Source organism: Oncorhynchus keta, chromosome 20 (genome assembly GCF_023373465.1).
Source record: "Oncorhynchus keta strain PuntledgeMale-10-30-2019 chromosome 20, Oket_V2, whole genome shotgun sequence".
NCBI classification, from domain to species: Eukaryota; Metazoa; Chordata; class Actinopteri; order Salmoniformes; family Salmonidae; genus Oncorhynchus; species Oncorhynchus keta.
In genome coordinates, this window is record NC_068440.1 from 14,457,046 (window position 1) to 14,478,977 (window position 21,932).

At 42.0% G+C, this 21,932-nt stretch overlaps 3 protein-coding genes across 3 annotated transcripts; all 3 read left to right on the top strand.

Annotated features, from left to right (window-relative positions):
• The first annotated feature begins 152 nt into the window (after positions 1 to 152).
• Positions 153 to 4,401, top strand: LOC118399451 (biogenesis of lysosome-related organelles complex 1 subunit 4-like). The gene is made up of 5 exons (XM_035795549.2): positions 153 to 496; positions 658 to 729; positions 1,577 to 1,678; positions 1,834 to 1,968; positions 3,333 to 4,401. The coding sequence occupies exons 1-5, from the start codon at positions 209 to 211 to the stop codon at positions 3,420 to 3,422; spliced, it is 687 nt and encodes a 228-aa protein (XP_035651442.1). The 5' UTR covers positions 153 to 208; the 3' UTR covers positions 3,423 to 4,401.
• A 301-nt stretch (positions 4,402 to 4,702) lies between these two features.
• LOC118399452 (nuclear transport factor 2-like) lies at positions 4,703 to 9,493 on the top strand. The gene is made up of 5 exons (XM_035795550.2): positions 4,703 to 4,847; positions 5,266 to 5,386; positions 6,153 to 6,224; positions 6,328 to 6,426; positions 9,255 to 9,493. The coding sequence occupies exons 2-5, from the start codon at positions 5,288 to 5,290 to the stop codon at positions 9,369 to 9,371; spliced, it is 387 nt and encodes a 128-aa protein (XP_035651443.1). The 5' UTR covers positions 4,703 to 4,847; positions 5,266 to 5,287; the 3' UTR covers positions 9,372 to 9,493.
• A 4,468-nt stretch (positions 9,494 to 13,961) lies between these two features.
• LOC118399453 (activity-dependent neuroprotector homeobox protein 2-like) lies at positions 13,962 to 21,328 on the top strand. Its single transcript, XM_035795551.2, has 4 exons — positions 13,962 to 14,326; positions 16,345 to 16,466; positions 16,777 to 16,875; positions 17,233 to 21,328. Exons 2-4 carry the CDS (start codon positions 16,359 to 16,361, stop codon positions 19,894 to 19,896), a joined length of 2,871 nt encoding a protein of 956 aa, XP_035651444.1. The 5' UTR covers positions 13,962 to 14,326; positions 16,345 to 16,358; the 3' UTR covers positions 19,897 to 21,328.
• The last annotated feature ends 604 nt before the right edge of the window (positions 21,329 to 21,932 follow it).

The following is a 21,932-nucleotide window of genomic DNA, read 5'->3' on the forward strand; positions in this document are numbered from 1 at the left end:
TGGACATTTCTAATGGCGATTGAGTCATCAGATTTCAGTATTCAACTTCAGAGGAAATTAGTGAGAAAGAGCCCTGATTTAACATTGCGCCTTTTCGCTTTGTTCTACTTGATCCTTGTAAGCCGCCATCAACATATAACCACGTGATTTAATCAGCTGACAATCATAACACGGTAGCGGAAAACAAAAATAAACAAAAGGGGGAAAGATGGAGCCTAGGATGGAAAATAGGGTAGATGTTCTCTCCCCGCTGGAGGAGTCCAGTGCCGAGGTGAGTCGGGACAGTGGCATCGTGTCGCAGAGTGTGAGCAGTTTATCCATGTTGAGCGAGGCCACGGTGTCGCAAAGCCCCAGCTTCGACGCAGCAGTCTTGCGGAGTCCGAGCTTCAACTCCGAGGAACCCGAAACGGACCCAGACCACAACGAGGAGGATGATATCCTGAGACACACTAGCCTAAGTTACTCCTCTTACATCAGAGATACTGCTGGAGACGAGGTTAGAATTAAACAACCTTTCTGATGGATGTAAAATATATTATACTGTCAATGCTGGGAGGTGCAATAGCGCTGGCCAATGCTAGCTATAACTGGATACGCGTGACAAGAGAAATGTCACTCGACTGGTTATAACCATGTCCTGCTTTCTATGCCCCACAGATCCTGGGTTTGGAGAAAAGTCTGGAGGAAATGCTTACTAGGGTGGATGAATTTGTTGGAATGCTTGACATGGTACGTGCTCAAAGATCGACAGTATTTGAAATATGTATTTCGTTTACTTGAGTAATTTGTATTACACAAGGCTGAACTGCACTCTTGAATTTTTTATCAAGATACTTTCAGGAGTTGTAATTTGTATTTTCAAAATACTAAAATCCTTTTCTATACAATTTATTTTTTTATGCGCTTCAGTTTTGTAGGCCCCTCACCCTGCATTTGTATCAGAAGTCTGATGGCACTATGGTGTGATAAAATAATCTACGAAATCAGGGCTGTCCAACCCTGATCCTGGAGAGCTGCCATCCTGTAGGTTTTCACTCCAACCCTAATCTAGCACACCTGATTTGTAATAATTAGCTGGTTGATAAACTGAACCAGGTTAGTTACAACTGTGGTTGGAGCGAAAAGATACCTCTCCAGGAACAGGGTTGGACACACCTGTGCCAAATTAACTAAATCTAATTGTATATGTAAAAATTGACATTTGCAAAACATGCTGAGTATTATTGTAATGAGTTCTGACTGACACAACGCTAATAATACCCAGTGTGCTTTGCAGTTCATTTTGGTATGTTCATTTTCACATTTTGGTCATTTAACTGACGCTTATCCAAAGTGACTAACAGTCAGTGCATTCAACTAAAGTAGATAAACAACATATTACAATTATAGTTTCTGTAACCGTTACTTATTGAGAATGTTGTTGCTGTGCGGGCTCACTACTTGGAAATGTATTTCTGTATTTTGTAGTTTGATACATAGCTTTTTATGGTATATTGCCATTTGTGTGCGTCCCTGTATGTGCTGCTCATGTCTTTGTCTGTGAAAGTGGGTGAGAAATTACATTTTCTGGTTATAGATCCGCAACGACACATCACAGATTGTCAACGAGAACCTACCTCAAATACATAGAAAATCAGAAGAGATGAGACAAATATACAGAAAGATTGACAAGTTGGATGTAAGTGTGATTTACATAACGTAATTGTTAATGACCAGGATGATGTCATTGAAATCCTGACATGTTCAGTGTACCAAATGACACCCTATTCTCTATATTTGGGGCACAGATATGGTAGTTCTGTATCTGACTCTGTTCCCTGGTGTTGTGTCCAGGTGTTTGTGAAGATGGTGGGTGCCAATGTGAATGTCATGGAGGAGCATGTCACTCAGGCAGAGAAGGAACAAGGAACCCTGCCGGATGCCTTCAGAAAGATCTTCCGTACCATTAGTGTCCCGAGGTTTCTAAATGTGAGGAGTCAATCAATCAATGCACATCTCAGTCAACCATTAAGGCAATATCCATTTGGAGTGTAAATGCTGTATTCCTATACTTAATCACTATCCCCCTGAACCAGTATCTCTGTGTTTTTTATTTTATTTAACTAGACAAGTCAGTTCTGAACAAATTATTATGTACAATGACGGCTTATTAACCTGGCCTAACCCGCACAATGCTGGGCCAATTGTGCGCCGCCCTATGGGACTCCCAATCACGACCGGGTGTGTTACAGCCTGGAATAGAACCAGGGTCTGTAGTGATGCCTCTAGCAACGTCTTCTGTAACACCCAAAAAATTCCAACTCAAACTGTCATTCACCAGCTCTGCAAGCGTTATAATGTCAAAGTACGCTTGCTGATCACCAATTGTGGAGTTTCGCTGAGCAACTATCTTCATTTTCTCCAGTTACGGCTGGTATGTACTTCCAAAAAAAGGTATAAATAAGAATGTACAAGCATCTGAAAAAAAAGCCTATTTGGCCCCTCCAATCACTCATTATTGCCACGCACAGGTCGGAAGTCTATAACAGCTCAAAACATTGGAGGTGCCGAAGAGGCATTTTTCAGTTGTTTATAAAAAATGTCATAACGTTAGTACATCAAAATCAAATGTTTCTTGTCATATGGGGGGCAGCAGGTAGCCTAGTGGTTAGTGTTGGACTAGTAACTGAAAGGTTGCAAGATCGAATCCCCAAGCTGACAAGGTAAAAATCTGTCGTTCTGCCTTTGAACAAGGCAGTTAACCCACTGTTCCTAGCTTGTCATTGAAAATAATAATTTGTTCTTAACTGACTTGCCTAGTTAAATAAAAGTTTAAAAAATGCATGAAATGCTGAATACAACTCTTGTAGACCTTACTGTGAAACACGACCCTGCCAAGCGACACTGCTTCTTGACACACTGCTTGCTTAGCCCGGAAGCCAGCCGGACCAATGTGTCAAAGGGAACACTATACAACTGGTGACTGAAGTCAGCGTGCATGCACCTGGCCCGCCACAAGGAATCGCTAGAGCGCGATGGGACAAGGACATCCCGACCGGCCAAACCCTCCCCTAACCTGTGCGCCACCTCACGGGTCTCCCGGTCGTGGCTAGCTGCGACATAGCCTGGGGTCGAACCCGGGTGTGTAGTGACGCCTGTGCCACTCGGGAGGCTCTATAATTATTATTATTAAATGTTAGTTGTCCATTGCTCTCAGTGGATATATTTGTATTTTCAGAACTGCATTGTTGGTTAAGGGCTTGTAAGTAAGCATTTCACGGTAAGGTTTACAACTGTTGTATTCGGCACATGTGACTTAATTTAATTTAAATCCATAACTTTTGTCTCTACAGAAACCAGCCAGCCCCAGTATGCAGCAGCATCAGGAGCTTCCCCCAGTGTTGAGAACAGATGATTATTTCATCCCACACCCAGGACACTGAAAGCTTGTCTCAAATAGCACCCTATTCCTTACATATTGTATTACCCATGGTTTTCTGGTCAACAATAGTGCACTATATAGGGAATAGGGTGCCATTTTAGGAGGCTACTTGAAACAGATGCCTGCAGCTCCCACACATCGCACATGCAATGGTCTGCCTGACTTCCTGATCTCAGTCTGCATGGCTGTCTTAACTGGACCAGAGCCATAGATGGATACGGCTCTGGACCTGACTATAGACAATAATACTAGTCTCCTCTGGACTGGAGGATCTGACAGTACAACAGTTTCAACAAGCAATATAGTGTTGGCTCTCTCACTATCAAGTGGCTGTGAAGACGCTGAAAGAAATCAGACGATGCGGACACCTGAAAAAGGAAAATTGTGTTATTGATCTGAAGACTTCTTCTTCAAGATTCCGTTTTTCAAGTGCCTCTGAGTGTTTCCCTTTATTGTATTGCGTGGTCACCTGTTGAATTAAATTGCTATAAGGAAAATGTTATTAATCATCACACTTGTACTCTCACCAATCGTATGATTTGAAGTATATGATGTTCAAGCTTGAGTAAACCTTAACATGACATTTTTATAATGCTATTGTTTCCCGTTGGTATGGCCTAATACTGGAGTGGAATTGGCACTTAGTAATTCTCAATGCACTGCACCAGGCAACATTTATTTGTTGAACATATTTTGTCATAGTTGTATATTATTTGATACTTTTGTCACTCATGATCATCATACTAAATAATTATCAACAAAGTGGTTTCTTTCTTCTTGACTTTATCAGTAAACCATCTGGAAAGCTGTTACTGAGTTTCACACCACCACAGATATCAAAATATATCAGAGGAATACACAGCTAGCTGCTACATAAAGCACTTGTTGAAAACTAAACTATTTTATGTCACTTTCTCTTGGCTACAAAGAGCTCATGTGTAAAATAACTAATAACTAAATAAAAATGTGTTCTTAACTGACTTGCCTAGTTAAATAAAGGCTAAATTAAAAACATCTGATTCTCAATGCTATATAAAAATATACATTGTCATATCCATTAACTCACAGTTGTCCATGTAGGAATGTGTTCTTAATTGACTTGCCTGGTTAAAAAATATATATTCTCAATGTTATACAAAAGTATACATTGTCATTAAACGTAACATTAATATACATTTCATTATCAATGGGCTGAAAATAATTGAGCTACCAAGGTTGGTTGCACTTTGGTATTTCTCCCATATCATTTTGATGGAAACGCCCATTTGGGTGCCATTCCCGCTCGTAGGTACCCGTCAATCAAACCGAAGAGCGCATCTATTGGTTGTTAGGCCCCAGTATATGACAACACAAGTTTTTTCTCCGGATGAAGCGGGAGAGACCTGTTGTGCATCCACACTGGATTACTAGTAAATTGCATATTAAGGTAAGTTCCATATGAAGTTTTACACAACTATTCAACAATAAAACATGTAGCTTATAGGGGAAATTATTCTTTGCAACACAAAGTAAAAGTTTAGCTGTCTTTCTGAGTGGAATAATGTACTGACATTAAACTAGTTAGCGAGCTAGCTTGCTACTGTATATAACTAGTTCGTTATGTAACGCAGTATTCATTCCGTTAACTGACGTTAGCTAGTGTTTCCAGTTTTGAGATCTAGCTAGCTAGTTAGCCATACTCGTGCTCATGTTCTCTTGATAAGTGGATAAATACATGATGACAAACTGTGAAGTTTGATCTTTTCCATTCATTATAATTCAGAATGATTCTGCAACACGTGGAATGTGCTCATCAGAGATGCGCTGTTGGCTACGTCATATTCAAGTCGCATTTTCCTCTCCAGATTCCAACCTGCACTTTGAATCATGGCAAGCAAACCGGTTTGGGAGCAGATCGGTGCAGGCTTTGTGCAACATTATTACCAACAGTTTGATTCTGATAGAACCAAACTCGCCGATCTCTATGTGAGTATTTACATTTCAATACAGTTAGAGATGTGTAATGGTGTTTCATGGACCAACCTTGTCATCTGGAAACCTGGGGTGACTCTTCTCTTAATTCCTTGCCTACTTCACTTGGACTCTCTCCTTCAAATAACCCTACAGTTTTCAGCTTTGCTCATGTGAACCACAATCCCAAAGCTGTGTTTTAACGTTTAGAAACATCAATCATTGCTTACAATATGGCTTCTGAAACATATGGCCCTTTCATCATCGAGAAAAAAAAGCATTAAAATAAAGATACTTACTGTTGCAATTTTTCAAGGTCCATACAGCTATGGGTACTGCAAGCGATGCGTGTCAATGTTCAGATTGAGTGTCAGGACTCTTAACTCCACTGTACAGAAGACGCCTTAGTCCAATGACTTATGTGTAATGGATTGGAATTGAGTCATGTTCAAGGCCTATCCTCCGAAGTGCTTTGAGAAAGTGGCATGGATGAGAGGATATAAGGAATCGAGGAAAACTTTTGAGATGGACCCATGGGGTGTATTCATTGGTCAGATTCCGTTGCAAAACATTTGGGTTGGTAACCGTTTACTCCAAGCGGAGAACATTTTACAACGAAAACAAGAATTTCTATTGGTCCAATTCAGGTAGGTCCCTCCCATTCCGCAAAGCGTCTTGTAACGGAATCTAACTAATGAATACACAGCTGCTCATGTTGTTCAGTGTGTAACTGATGTGAGAGCTCGCTGTCTTAATAAATTATTGATGTTTGTGTGTCCAGACTGATGCGTCATGTTTAACATGGGAAGGAGTTGGTTTCCAGGGGCATAAAGCCATTATGGAGAAGATCACTGTAAGTGACATCTTCATTTAAACTTCAAAAGTAATTATAATGTATAGCCTAATTATTTTAACATGGTACAGACATAAAATACCTCTTCTCTCCCTTACTGCAGAGCTTACCGTTCCAGTCAATTCAGCACAGCATCACCGCACAGGACCACCAGCCCACGCCAGACAGCTGTGTAATGAGCATGGTGATGGGACAGCTCAAGGTAGGTAATTTCAAAAGTAGTGGACACACGTTGAGTGACTTGCTGGTGTAACAGGGAGATCGTACCAGAAACTCACCCACAGCTTGAGGTGGCGCCAGTGATTTGCATCCTTTTCAGTGGCACAACTGGTGTATGTATATATTGTCAAGTTGACAGTCATGTGTGTTAACTGTTTTGTAGCAGAGGATTGTAGTCAAGCCAAGTCAGAGGCGAGTTGAGAGAATAAGCTAACACAGTGACGCGGGTTACAGTGGTGCCGTGACCTGGATTCACAGTTAAGCTTAGATCAACGGCTGGGGTCAATGTAGTGCAAGTTTAGAGGGGCGAGAGTAACTGAGTGACATCGAACCAGAAACTCACCAACTGCTTGAAATGACCCTACTTTAAGCCCAGTCAAAGACAAGTTGAGGAAAGGAATGAAGCTGCTAAGCTAGCATAGTGACACCGGTGAACGTGGGTACAAAAAAATGTCACGAAATAAAGTTGGATATCTGCACACTTGGGCTGAAACGTTGCACAATAAATTGCAGGAACATTCATCTGTGTCTTTGTTTCACCGCTGAACATGGGAACATGGAAGGAGCTGCTCCTGTTTTCATTTTAATACCACTTAAAGACACTTGAGCTTAAATGTAATCAATTTTAGAATCAAATCGATGGTTCTTATTGTGGTTCATTTCTACTGTATGTAATGATTAGGGTTGCACATTTTGGGGAATATTCAGAGGGAAACTTTCCATGGGAATTAACGGAAATATATATACAAATTAATATTAATACCTTTTTAAATGTAATGTTTTTTTGCATTGGATATTTACCATGTCATATGGAGACATATTTTTACCTTGAGTAGACATAATTGAAAATGATTAAATCCTTCCAATAGAAATAAACAATTTAGTTACGAATTTAACTTTAATTAAATGAGTTGACTCTTCACATGGGAGGATTTCACTGAACAACAAAAGAAAAGGAATATTGAATGATCCTCAATGATCCATCGCATCTCCCAAAACCGTTTTCAACATAAATCTGTAAAATGATAGTCCAGAAACTAAAGCTATGGTTGTCTTCCTCTCAAGCTTCCATGAGTTCTCCCTGGACCTCCTCAATGTCCACCTGTTGAATATCAGACTCTGAGGCCTCATCATTACTGTCAATTTCCAACCTTGTTGAGAATGGCTCGTTGTCAGGCTCAAAAAGCCTAAAATTTGCCCGGATGTCCACCAATTTTTCAACCCTTGTATTGTTCAGCCTGTTGCGTGTGTTCCCATACAAGGACCAGTTGCGCTCTGAGGTGGTGGGATTTAGAGGATGATGGAGGCAACAGGGGAAAGAGCCTCAGATCCACTAAGACCCTTCCATCAAGTGGCTGATGAGATGTTGGCACGAGTACCATATTGCATCTCCATCCCAAAGCCCTTGCTTGGAAGTGTACTTCAGTGATCGGCAGCTTACCGATCACTGTACCTGTACATAGCCAAACTGTAAATAGCACACCCAACTACCTTATCCCCATATTGTTACTGATCTCTTTCTCACCCAGTATCTCTACTTGCCCATCATCTGCACATCAATCACTCCAGTGTTAATGTTAAATTGTAATTATTTCGCATCCATGGCCTATTTATTGCCTTACCTCCCTACTCTTCTACATTTGTAGAAGTGTACATATATTTCTACTGTGTTATTGTCTTATTGACTGTTTGTTTATGTGTAACTGCTGTTTTTGTCGCACTGCTTTGCTTTATTTTGGTCAGGTCGCAGTTGTAAATGAGAACATGTTCTCAACTGGCCTACTTGGTTAAATAAAGGTGAAATAAAAACTTTGCCAGACTGCCAAGAACCTTGCCCTCATCCAGGCCAAGGTGGCGAGACACGGTAGTAATGACATCATAGGCCTTGTTGATCGCTGCACCAGACAGGATGCTCTTGCCAGCATACCAACATGTACGCTGCGGTGTGTATTGGCTTTTTGATGTATTTCAGAACTGCAGATTCCTCTGCTTGGAGCAACAGTGAAGTGGGCAGGGCAGTACGGATTTCTTCTCTTACATCTGCAAGCAGAGTCTGAACATCAGACAGGATGGCATTGTCTCTCTCAATCTGCAATGGCTATTGCTATAGGTTTCAGGAGTTTCAGTTATCACTCTCTCCCAAAATACATCATCCAGGAGGATCCTCTTGATGGGGCTGTTTATATCGGCAGACTGTGATATGGCCGATTCTGGGAGACTCCTTCCCCTCCAGGAGACTGTCAAACATGATGACAACAACACCCCAATGGGTGTTGCAGGACAACTTCAATGTGTTGCTCTTATTCTTCACACTTTGCTTGGTGAGGTAGATTGCTGCCATAACTTGATGACTACTAGTTAACAAAAAATCATGTATGTCATAAAATATACTCATCCCACCCAGTATTGTAATAACTTACCAGAAAGCATTTGGCTCAGACAGTGTAGTAGTGTGGACTCCATAGCATCTCATTAGTGTGCAAGATCTTGAGAATCAGCTGTACATGCGATGGATGAATGCACTGTGCATGCAGAGGGTTACAGTTCCATTGTATTGGGGACAGTTTAACCAAAATATGCCACAAGACCTAGAATTTCCTTACATGTATAATACAATAAAGGTTCACCTTTATAAGCTAACTTTTTGGTGAATTTAAGCAAAATTCCCGGTCTTAACTTCACATGGAAAATTTCCTGAACATTGCCTGAAATTTTCCAGAAAGTTTCAGACCCTTTGCAACCCTAATAATGATAGATTAGTAAATTATATTGGTAAAGGATGATGCTCATCTGTTCTCTTTTCTTTAAAAGGCTGACACGGACCAGGTGATGGGTTTTCAACAAATGTTCCTGCTGAAGAACGTGGACAACAAATGGATCTGCACAAATGACATGTTCAGATTGGCACTACATAACTTTGGAGCATAGGAGGAAATGGAAGGATCATGTACCTTCCACAGAGTTAGCTTTTTATATTACTTTTCAACTTTACGTGTGTGTGAGAGAATGATTGTCAGATTCTTGTCTTCAATAAACTCATTAACCAGTGATTCTGTATTAGGAGTAAATTGAGACAAATGTGTTCTGCACAGTTAACTGCATACAGTGATGGTGAATTGTGATGTCCAGACTAGAGGTCAACCGATTATGATTTTTCAAGACCGATACCGAATAATCTGCCTTTTTGTCCCTTTTTTTTAATGTGTGTGTATATATATATATATACACACACACAATATTGATCAGTTACCTTGTCCTATGGATATCTACAGTTATAATCTATGTATATACACACACATTTTTGTAATAATGACAATTGCAACAATACTGGATGAACACTTACTAATATAATACATATGGGCTTTTGGATGGGTGTTCGCTCCTAAGGTGATTCCACAGGTTGGTGGTATTTAGCCGTTGCTGACCACATGCTTACATCTTTATCACAAATGAGACACCTTGCTTTCCCTGGTGCCAATTCCATGTAATAGTCCCACACTGGTGCTTTGCTTTTCTCTGCCATCTGTAAAACACACACAGCTCTGAAGTGACAATGGTACTGAAGAGTGCTTAGGAGACAAAATAAATACTAATCTGTTTGAATAAAAATAGAGTTTAAGTTACCTGTGATGAATGTTGAAAACAACTGTAATTTCTATATGCAGGAAATCCCATTTTAATAATGGACATGGTAAGAATTGACTACCAAAGTGCGAGTCATAATTCCCATGACACCTAGCAAAATCTGAAAAGCGGTTCCTTCATTCATTCCATAGGATATTTTTAGATTAATTTAAAATAAGGTCTGTTTCGTGTAAGCTTACACCACCTTGCCAATTTTATAACTAGATATCCATAGGACAAGGTAACTGATCAATATTGGCTAAATATAAGCGACGATCATTTTTTTTTGTAGAGTTGATTTATGAAAATATGTTGACAAACGTTACCTTACCCTAGTGAGATTTACACGGGTATCGAAACGCAGAGGCGGTTTAAGCCTGCACGAAACACAGACATTATTTGAAGTAGATCAAGACATTCTCTATGGAAGACAGGAACGGTAAAATAACGAAGGAACCCCTTTCAAGTTCAGCCGCAAATTATTACAGGAATTACAACGCGTCAACTATTTCTCTAATCCATATACATTTGACTATTACGAGCCTGCTGCTGCCTACCACCCCTCAGACTGCTCTATCAAATATCAAATCATATATTTAACTATAATAAACACATAGAAATACGCGCCTTAGGTCAAATCTGGAAACTATCACCTCGAAATTCATTCCCAAATACGTTTCTGGTACGATTTGCCTTATTCTGTTATTCAAACTATACGTATTAGTTCCCAATATTGGATAACATTTCATCCATGCATGCCTTGTTATTAGGAAATGGCACCCTATAAAACCCTCAAACTCAACTTTGGACCGCGAAGCCAGTTTCACGGCATTTTTTCATTGTTCCTTTATAAATAAGGCAACGATTTAGACCTGGGACACCAGGCATGAGTAATTCAGGTAGAACAGAAAACCAGGAGGCGCCGGGCCTCGTAGGGTAAGAGTCGAGTATCCCTTCTATAAAGTATAGGGTACCATTTCAGACGCAGTTTAACTAGGGAAGATCTCAATTGGATACTCCTCGCGCCCTCTCATCTCCTCAAAACCAATTAGATGAGAAAGCCAGAGATCCCTCCCCTCTGACCTCCAATGGGTTGAGTAGGAGATAAGTGGAGGATGTGAGGATTATGCAATTGATCTTCCCATAGTTTCCTGCAAAGGTATAAACTGCCTCCTACGTGCAGCCAGCTGCAGTGTACACAGCCCATCTGTAAATAGCCCAATCAACTACCTACCTACCTCATCCCCATATTTGTTTTTGTTTTTCTGCTCTTTTGCACACCAGTATTTCTACTTGCACATCCTCATCTCCACATACATCACTCCAGTGTAAATTACTAAAATTGTAATTACCTCGCCACTATTGGCCTATTTATTGCCTTACCTCCTTACTTCATTCGCACACACTGTATACAGATTTTTCTATTGTGTTATTGACTATGATTGTTTATCCCCCCATGTGTAACTCTGTTTGTTGCTTTGCTTTCTTGGACAGGTCGCAGTTGTAAATGAGAACTTGTTCTCAACCTGGTTAAATAAAGGTGAAATATATATATATATATATATATATATATATTTTTTTTTTTTTTTTTTTTTTCTTTAATTTTACCTGCTTTTCTCCCCAATTTTGTGGTATCCAGTTACTATCTTGTCTCATCGCTACAACTTCCCGTACGGGCTTGGGAGAGGCGAAGGTCGAAAGCAATGCGTCCTCCAAAACACAACCCAACCAAGCCAAGCCGCACTGCTTCTTAACACAGCGCGCATCCAACCCGGAAGCCAGTCACACCAATGTGTTGGAGTTAGGACCTGGCGACCTGGTTAGCGTGCACTGCGCCCGGCCCACCACAGGAGTCGCTAGTGCGCGATTTGACAAAGATATCCCTACCGGCCAAACCCTCCCTAATCCGGACGACGCTAGGCCAATTGTGCGTCGCCCCACAGACCTCCCGGTCGTGGCCGGCTGAGACAGAGCCTGGGCGCGAACCCTCAGTTAAGAACAAATTCTTATTTATAATGACTGCCTAACCCGGCCAAACTTGGACGACGCTGGGCCAATTGTGCGCCACACTATGGTACTCCCAATCACGGCCGGATGTGAAACAGCCTGGATTCAAACCAGGAACTGTAGTGACGCCTCTTGCACTGAGATGCAGTGCCTTAAGTCCAATGCGCCACTCGGGTTTGATGCTGATCATGTGAAGCACATGCTCAAATGAAGGCTAGCCAGCTTCATCCTCACTGTTTTCAGTTTCCTTTTTGTGTTATTAAGATCCCTTGACCCACAACCTTATACACTTTTATAGTAATGCATGTCAACCATCATGTAAACTCCTATAAGTTGACCAGGCTATGCATATGTTGTCCTGCAACACAAAACAAATGTCTGCTTCTGAAATGGCACCGTATATACTTCCTATATGGTGCAATATTTTTGACCAGGGCAAGTAGTGCCCTATATAGGGAATAGGGTGCCATTTCAGATGCAGTCAAGCAAATTATGATGGCAGGCTCTAGCTTAAGATCAAGACATAGGCCCAGATGACCTATTGACCCTGGTAGTAAATGCAACCCAGACACCAAATCCCCTGACAGGAAGATGAGCAAAACTTTGTGAATGCATTCTGCTACAGTACTTAGTTTGTCACTTCTGAAACTATGTACACCAGGGGTGTCCAACTCATTCCGCGGAGGGCATAGTGTCTGCACGTTTTAGTTTTTTCCTTTCAATTAAAACCTAGACAACCAGGTGAGGGGAGTTCCTCACCTGGTCATCCATCAAGTACAAGGGAGAAGCGAAAACCCCCAGACACTCGGCCCACGTGGAATGAGTTTGACACAATGTACACTGTCATCTCGCTACCATGACTGGCCCCTTGTTCACATATGACGCATATTAAGTAATTTCACACTCAATGCCATTGAGTATTGCTCTTGAAAATACATTTCCATCATGAGGAATACAATAATACGTAAAGAATGCTGAGTTTTTCTTTGAGGAGATAACAGTAGCCTGTAACAATTTTGGGCTAGGTCAGCAATATTAGCGTTGGCCTCCAGGGGGCGATCACAGTTGGCCATAAGTTATTTATTTTCAACTGAAGGTGGTGATGCAACTGTTGACAATAGAACCCTGACTATAGGAGTGAAAGTTGAGGAAAGTCCAACTTTACGAAATGTATCAGCAACATGTTAACCAATATTATTATTATTATTGAATTGTTTGATTTGTGCAAATGAAAGGCATATGCGCAAAAATAGTTGATACGGTTGTTTTAAGGGCCTTCAAGTGATGGTCGCCTAGTGACTGGTGAGTGACTACGGCATTAGGGCACCAATCAAGACATTTACAAGCATATATGATGAACCAATTAACAATTTGTAAATCTGTGTTTATGTCTTGTTACCGAAGATAGTTTTACCGAATGGTGGTGATTGAATAGCTTTGGATTTATCATTTTTTGCGTAACATTCAAAATATAACGATAAAAATTGTTATTCTTGACTTTTACCTTTGAAATACCATTGCAATTTTTTTTTTGCCATTAATAAAACATTGATTCATTATCATAAAGATAGCTACATACTCACGTTCTTACAAAAACATTTCTTCAAATAATGGACTGGAAGAGTCGTCTACTATTGGCTGATGAACAGTGGCATGATATGATGTCACCATACTCTCTTTGGCCCTCCCCTTTGCCTCAATTTCCGGACAGCCTATTGGTTGTTTTGAATTGTACCATGTGACGAGCTAGCTTTTTCCATAGACTTCATTTTGTCTGTAGCCACTCCCACATCTCTTTAGTGCTCTTATATAAATGTTTATTAGCCCAATTAACTAATCAATTAAGCGTGAAATGGATTTAAATCTCTACGAAACTTCCAACTATGTTTGGAACATTTCTCAATTTAGTCCACAGCTAACTTCAATCTCATTGGTCACCTTCCGTATATGCTAATTAGGAACCAAACGTCATGTCCTGAACACAGCGCCATTTTTTTTATATACTTCAGGAGGAGGGTGAAACAGCATAATACACCAATTATTTCACTTTAATGTAAATCATTTTTTCCTGAATTAACTTTGGCGGCTGCATGTTGTCTGGAGAGGTAAGTGGCAGAGCATTGTCCAGGTGGATTGATTGCACACTTCCGTGACACCGAGACTGAAGCGCTTGCGGATTGGTGAAACTATCCAGATTGGGGGAAAAAAGACGCGACAGCCATCCTTTTATAACCGGAGACGCCAAAGCAAAGGTAATTTTATGTCATGTGAGCATCCTCAACAGTTCATCACAAATCTTCACCCATTGTAGCCATTGTCAACAGTTGCGCAGATGCGCTGTCACAAATCAGCCAACCAGGCATGTGTGTATGCAGTTCAACCAATGATTTATCATTGCGTTCAACACAACTAGCTAGCATTTTAGCTAATGTGTTTTTATTCCCGCCAAGGCGTACAATTCGATGGGTTTAGTTAGTTCTCCGGTCCCCCGGCCGCTTTTGATTACGGTTAATGGCACAGACGTTCGAATGGTAGTTGCCCTTTCAACTTCCATGGTAGTTTCTGTGCCTACCTAAATGGTGACCACGGGTAATTGCGAATCAGGATTTAATTCCGAAGAGGGAGTCTGGAAAACGTCTACCACATCCAGGGAAAGCACCAGGAACACAAATGATCAACTCCCGAGTCAGGGAGGCAAATCACTTTCGTTAGCCAGCTAGTGATGAAAAAAGCAATACTGGACCTTTTGTACACACAAAATACTTGAATGAGGATCCATTACAGATTTTTAGAACTGATGTTCAGAGTAATTTTTTTAGTGGTCAGAAATGTACATGTATGTTTTGAAAGTAACATTTGACTGCCAGTTGCGTATCCGTGTGACAATGTCCAAATTGGTTCACGACAAAAAATGAAAACAACAAGTTAATTTATTTCTTATTTAAGTATGAGGCAGGTAACTTTTTTTTTTTATCGCGGTTTAGTTAAATTACTATGAACCTTATTCAAAATGTAATAGCGAGAATACAAGGAATTTGTGTTTTTTCAATTGAAATGCCAGATTATGATTACCGAAGTAACTAAATAATAACAATTATTTTCTTGTCAATTTGGGAATCATTCGACCTTTTTATATTAACATGCATTGTAATGTCACACCAGATGACACAATCAAGGCACCAATACATTAAATTGTATAAACTAAACATTTAAGGTGGACAGTTGTTTAGACATTATTTTTTCACCTTTGTTTGGCCATATGGCAACTACCCAATTGTTCATGTTATCTTGCAGTGGGTTGTGTGTTTTGATTTGGAGAGTAGCTATATTAGCTCAAGGATGATGCTGGGTGGGTGTAGCTATATTAGCTAAAGGATGATGCTGGGTGGGTGTAGCTATATTAGCTAAAGGATGATGCTGGGTGGGTGTAGCTATATTAGCTAAAGGATGATGCTGGGTGGGTGTAGCTATATTAGCTAAAGGATGATGCTGGGTGGGTGTAGCTATATTAGCTAAAGGATGATGCTGGGTGGGTGTAGCTATATTAGCTAAAGGATGATGCTGGGTGGGTGTAGCTATATTAGCTCAAGGATGATGCTGGGTTGGTGTGGCTATATTAGCTCAAGGATGATGCTGGGTGGGTGTAGCTATATTAGCTCAAGGATGATGCTGGGTGGGTGTAGCTATATTAGCTCAAGGATGATGCTGGGTGGGTGTAGCTATATTAGCTCAAGGATGATGCTGGGTGGGTGTAGCTATATTAGCTCAATGATGATGCTGGTGGGTGTAGCTATATTAGCTCAAGGATGATGCTGGTGGGTGTAGCTATATTAGCTCAAGGATGATGCTGGTGGGTGTAGCTATATTAGCTCAAGGATGATGCTGGGTGGGTGTAGCTATATTAGCTAAAGGATGATGCTGGGTGAGTGTAGCTATATTAGCTAAAGGATGATGCTGGGTGAGTGTAACGATATCTAGCTTCATGAATGCATTTACAATTCTTAAAATGATGTCACTAGGTTATATGGGCCATAAACGCATGAATCCATAGGCTACATTCATGGGTAGTGTATCTTCATTTAGGCCTATCCATGTTAACAATTTGAAATGGACCCAGGTTGTTATACTAACCATGTCCCCAGTCTTAATGTTGTGGTACTTTTATGCACAGTTTATGATAAGCGAACAGATCTGGGATAACTGAGTTAATACGTGTAAGGTGTATTGTAGGTTATATTACCTGGCCTAACAAGATGCCTCTCTCTTTTAGGAAGCTGAGGAACAATGTATCAAGTCCCTGTTGGAAACTTGGAAAACATCAGAAAAACAAGGAGAAAAGTTAAACATATTTTGAGTGATTTTGGACTGGAGAATTGTAAAGTCCTTCTGGAAGTAGGTATTTGTTGTGCTATTTTTACGTTTAAAACTATCAGATCAGTGTAGCAACTATTGTTTGTCGGCTAGATGAATGCCTAGTTATTGCCATTTTACCGATTGTTTAGAGTCATGATTGTACTTTTCCCATAACTGTTAAAGACTCTGTGTCCCATGTGGCACCTTGTTCCCTATGGGCTATATAGTAGTGTACTATAAAGGGGATAAGATGCCATTTGGGATGCATGACAGTGAGTGATCAGAGATCATTGATCAGTGTTTTCTTCCTGTGATACTTAGCTGTATGTTGTCTGTCACCATCTTCCAGGAGCTGGAGAAGGAAAAAAACTCTGATTCTGATGAGGTGTTCCAGGAGACCGAGTGGGTGGACTTCAGTGAGCCCTTTCCAGGCAAGAGAAAGAAAAAGGTACAATAGCACCTGGAAAGATTAGCTAGTCTGATGGGGATGTCAACAAACCAAGCAAGTGTTTAATTTGAAACAGAATAGTTTATAATTCAACTGATATTTCTGGGGTCTGTCAAAATGAATAGCTGTGTGTGTTTTAAAAAAAAAAAAATACATGTTGACTCAGTTCTTACTGAATCAACTGAAATGGATGCCTATTCCCCAAATTCTCACCCTATCCCCATAGGGTTCTGACAAAAGTGGTGCACTATGTAGGGCACACCCTTTCAGGCAAAAAAAAAACATTCATTCCTTAGAGTGAGGTAAATAATCTTATTTTGCTAATTACTCTTGTTGTCTGTGCATTTTCTTCCCCAGTGGCCATACCGCACGCGGCTGTTGTGCTGCACCCTCTGTAAGTACTCTACACGGAACTGGTACTCCTACAAGAGTCATCTGCAGCGGAACCATGAGTATGAGAGGAAACTGTCTGTCCTGGCTCCCTGCCAGATCTGCCCCTTTGTCGCCCACCCCCGAATCCTCAAGAAGCACCTCCTCCTCTTCCATGGCTCTCCGAACGTGGACCAAGATGCAGACTCTCTGCATTCAACTACCAAGAAAGGGGACCGGTTTAAGTGTCGTAAGTGCCAATATGTGGACTCAAACCTGTTCTCAATGAAGAAGCACATCCTGCTTAACCACCTGGAGAAGCTGTGGCACCACTTCTCAGGACGGATACCAGACACTAAGTTCCCCCATACAGCCTCCAGGCAGTTCTGTAAGGTGTGTAAGATGGTCATCGAAAGCACGGAGCACATGCTGCACCACATCCTGTCCTCTCCCACTCACCAGTGGGCCTGCGCTCAGATAAGGACCTGGATCTTAGAGAACACTCAGTACACCAAGCCTTCAAATTACCAAACACTGGCCCCTAAAAACCAGCTGCCACAGGTATCCAGTCCTGAGCAGCTGGCCGGGGCCAAACAGAGCTTCCTCCCCCCACAGGCTTCAACCCTGGTTCATATGGCTGGTGCTAATGCTAAAGGCCTCCTCCAGCCTGGTGCTACTGTCAACCTGCAGAGTGCTATGCCACAGAGGGCCATCTCAGCCACCATGCCCATCGGCCAGACCATGGTCAGACTGCCCTCTGGCACCTCACTACCTGGTGCTCCTCACAACCAGGTGCCTTTCACCATAGGGGTCCAAGGTCAGCAGCAGCCCCAGCAGGTCTTCCTGCCCCCAAGGGTGCAGATCAGCATTCCAGGGATGTCCCAGTCCCTCATGATGACTCAGCGCCTCCCCCTGAACCATGGGACCCCCCAGGGTACCATTCTCCAGAGCACCCCTCAGGGCACCATGCTGACCTCTCAGTCCCTCCTCAGCCACCTCATCCCCACAGGCAACAAGGTCAACGGCATGCCCACCTACACTTTCGCCACGCCAGTGGGCATGCCCGGCCAGACGAGCAACGTCCAGCTGATGAGCAAGGCTCCTCAACCCATCAAACCAGCAGGTAACCCCGCTCTCAATGCCAAAGCCAAGAAGTGGATCACCTGTCCCATCTGTAATGAACTGCTCCCCTCCAATGTCTATGAGGCTCACCAACAGGCTGCCCACAAGGCCCAGCCCAGAACAGCCAAGCAGCAGGGCCTGGCTGCCCGCGCTCCCTTCCTCAGGAAGATGCCTGACAAGACAGTCAAGTGTTTGAAGTGTAAGATCCTCCTGTCTGAGAAGGGCCTCTTTGAACACCTGCTGCACGGGCTCAACTGTCTCTACTGTCCTGGGATGTTCTACTCCATCCAACAACTGGTTGAACACACAAACACACAACACAACCCCACACAGAAGGCCAACTGTGACTTCATGAGGCGGGAGTATAGACTGTACACTGACGACAGCGGTAACCTTCTGTTCCCCTACTTTGACATTAACACCACGGCCCCCAAAGAGATCCTAGGAGATGCAGAACTGAAACTAGCTCTGGTCACGAACTCCCTGGACCTGATCTTCCTCAAGATGCAGCCTGGTGGTAAACAGGAATTGTGTCGGAACCCCAGTAAAACGATGCAGACCGACTGCCCCTTCTGTGAAGAGAAGTGTGTCACACTGGAGAACTACCGGGCCCATCTGAGTGGGAAGCACTGCATTGCGCCCACTGTCCATGCCATCCTCAAGACCGCAGCGTTCAAATGCATCTACTGCAACGGCGTTTACACAGGCAAGACCACGCAGAAAGCAATAATCATCCATCTACAGCGGTGCCGCCGTGCACCCAAGACTCCTAAAGATGCAGACAGTCTCCAGTCCGCCCCCACCAACGGACGCCAGCAGCAGGTCATGGCCTTTAACCAGAGGGTCCAGGTGCCAGGTCTGTACTCTACCCAGCTCCCTCCCGTCCCCATGGCAGCGCAGCCCTCCGTCCCCATCCCCCACCCCTCCGAGTCACCTGCTGAGCTGCAGAGCAAGCTGAGGCTGGAGGCGGCCTTCAGGGAGGCCATGGAGGCCAACAAGAAAGAGAGGGATGCGCGGGCATCCTTCCGCAAGCAACGAGAGAAGGAGAAACGAGAGCAGGCACCGCTGACCGACCCCTCTATTCAGCTAGCCCTGGACCCCAGTGGGATGGAGAAACGCCCCTCTGAGGAGCGGAAAGACTTCCTCACAAGATACTTTCACACCAAGCCGTATCCCACAAAGAAGGAGTCTGAGGAGCTCTCCAAGAGACTGTGGCTGACCCGGACTGAGGTGTCCACCCTGTTTGGGATGAAGCGCACCAAGTGCATGAAGGCGATCCAGAGGAACAGCCCTACCATCTTCATGGGCTTCAACATGACTGAGCTGAAGAAACTTAAGCACGACCTCATCATCCCAGATGTGGAACCTGCAGAACCTGAGAAGATGGCTGAAGTGGAACCAGAACAGGCAGATTCTCCAGAAGCGGAACCAGCAGAACCAGAAATGTCTCTTCCAGAAGAAGATCCTTTAGAACCACATCAGGATGTTCCAGAGATGGATCCTTTAGGACCAGAGCCGATGGCTGTCTGAGTTGTCACTTCAGAGTACATGTACAGTGTATATAGATCCCTTTACCTGGCTGACTGCAGCAGATTGCAGTGCCCTGAAATGTATACTTTTATATTGATGTTGAGCTGCCTGCTAGTGTTGTCAAGATTAAATGTCAACTTAATTTTAGGTGTTTACTTATTATTCTCCTTTTCGTAGAACTGTAATTCAAATGTTGACATTCTCACAGGCTACATGTTAGAACAAACCTCTGTATAAGTGTAAAAAAATATATAAAGCCAGGAATTTATTAGTTCAACGAAGGGAATTGATTCTGAGTGACACTCCATTTTCAGGGGTTGGTTACGAGAGCTGTGTTACATACAATCAACACATGGTTAAATCCACCATTTCTTTCAGGGGGCATCTTTTAGAGATGTTTTTCAGCCCATTGACCATGATTCAGTTTGAAGGATATTTTACTTGCTGCTTGTTTTGAAATACGGTCTTAACTGTTAAAGCTATAAAGTACACCTGTATTATGGAATACTCATACTATACAAACTGGGATAATTGATTACTGACTTTTTAAGCAACTGAACTATTAACTCTCCTGTTCAAAACATAATGAACAGTATGTGTAAATGTTTATCAGAATACTTTTTTTTCTGTTAGTGATGTCATTTTGTATGATAGTTACTGGCCACCGTTTTCAATAGAAACTCAAATCTATTATGTGTTTATGAGTCCATTGACCAGATGATGACCAGTATAATCATAACTGTAAGATTCTGTCTAGCTTTTTTCTTTTCAGAATGTGTACCAACAGCTGTGCTATTCTTTCCCTTTATTGAAACTACGTATTGGATCGTTATGAGTACGCTCAGATACTGAATTTTTCCATAGCCTCCATCACTTTCAACTTTGCTTTACTCACCCTTGTTAATTTGCTGTTTGTTTTGTCCACTCACTTTGTTGAATGTTAATATTTTTGGATAACAGAATACCTCACCTGGTGTTTTTACCATTATTTTCACATGTTAATTCATCTATGGCAAGGATGTCATACTCGCTCCATGGAGCGCCTAGACTAGAGTCTGCTGTTTTTTAAATTTTCAATTAGGACCTAGACAACCAGGTGAGGGGGGGGGCTCCTTACTAATTAGTGACTTTAATTCGTCAGTCGAGTACAAGGTGGAGCGAAAACCTGCATACACTCGGCCCTCCTTGGAAGAAGTTTGACTAGTGTGCTATGAGTTTGTTCTTTTTTTTGTCTTTGTTTCTACTTCTTCCTGTCTCATTTGCAATTGATTGTTAGGTGTATGTACTGTATACCTGTTGGGTTTTTTATGGTTTCAGTCCTTGAGAAGCAAAAAATGTATTTAGTCTTCAAGGTTTGAGCCTGCTGATGCATTGTGGCAGAATTGTGCAGAATAAAAACTTTTTCCAATAAATAAATATTTTACTCCTGCAACGTATTTCTCATGAATGGCTGTCCATCTGAGAAAGTTGGTCTCTATCAAAAGTGGGATATTTCAAATCAAATAATGGCTAGCTTTTATTTCTATCTGTAGAAACATAATTAGGATCTCTATCTGTGTAGCAATTAATTGTCTGACAAGTACAAAGGATAATTTAACCAAGATACACCACAGCCCGTCGTTTCAAATGGGAACATACGAGTCATTGTGGGCAGAGCAAGCAGGGAGCTGGATAGAGCCAAGCACGAGCTATTGAGATCCTATTGGCGTGTTCTAGCCTATATTTGCATATATTCGTTCAGAGTAGCTGAAGTGCGCGTGTGCAATATCGCAATTTGCCTTTACGCTCCGAAATAACGCAACAACCTTGACAGAGTAAAGTCTACACAATATAGTCCAATCTGTTCGTAACCGATTGCAGTTTCGGGAACATAAAACTGTATTGAGATCAAATGTGGATTTAATGAGAACATTTGCAGAATCTCTCCCACTGCCGGACACGCCAAGCAGATGCTTCACATCTATACATCCGGTGAAATATCTTTTTATTAACAACAAATCAATACAGAAAGTACATGAGGGAACACAAGTATATAT

Excerpts from the sequence above, each read along its gene's own strand:
- LOC118399452 (XM_035795550.2), top strand. The coding sequence starts at position 5,288 with ATGGCAAGCAAACCGGTTTGGGAGCAGATCGGTGCAGGCTTTGTGCAA. Across the intron at positions 5,387-6,152 it reads CCAAACTCGCCGATCTCTAT|ACTGATGCGTCATGTTTAAC; the intron begins GTGAGTATTTAC and ends TTGTGTGTCCAG. Across the intron at positions 6,427-9,254 it reads TGGTGATGGGACAGCTCAAG|GCTGACACGGACCAGGTGAT; the intron begins GTAGGTAATTTC and ends TTTCTTTAAAAG.
- LOC118399453 (XM_035795551.2), top strand. The coding sequence starts at position 16,359 with ATGTATCAAGTCCCTGTTGGAAACTTGGAAAACATCAGAAAAACAAGG. Across the intron at positions 16,467-16,776 it reads ATTGTAAAGTCCTTCTGGAA|GAGCTGGAGAAGGAAAAAAA; the intron begins GTAGGTATTTGT and ends ACCATCTTCCAG. Across the intron at positions 16,876-17,232 it reads CAGGCAAGAGAAAGAAAAAG|TGGCCATACCGCACGCGGCT; the intron begins GTACAATAGCAC and ends TTTCTTCCCCAG.
- LOC118399451 (XM_035795549.2), top strand. The coding sequence starts at position 209 with ATGGAGCCTAGGATGGAAAATAGGGTAGATGTTCTCTCCCCGCTGGAG. Across the intron at positions 730-1,576 it reads TTGTTGGAATGCTTGACATG|ATCCGCAACGACACATCACA; the intron begins GTACGTGCTCAA and ends TTCTGGTTATAG. Across the intron at positions 1,679-1,833 it reads GAAAGATTGACAAGTTGGAT|GTGTTTGTGAAGATGGTGGG; the intron begins GTAAGTGTGATT and ends TGTTGTGTCCAG.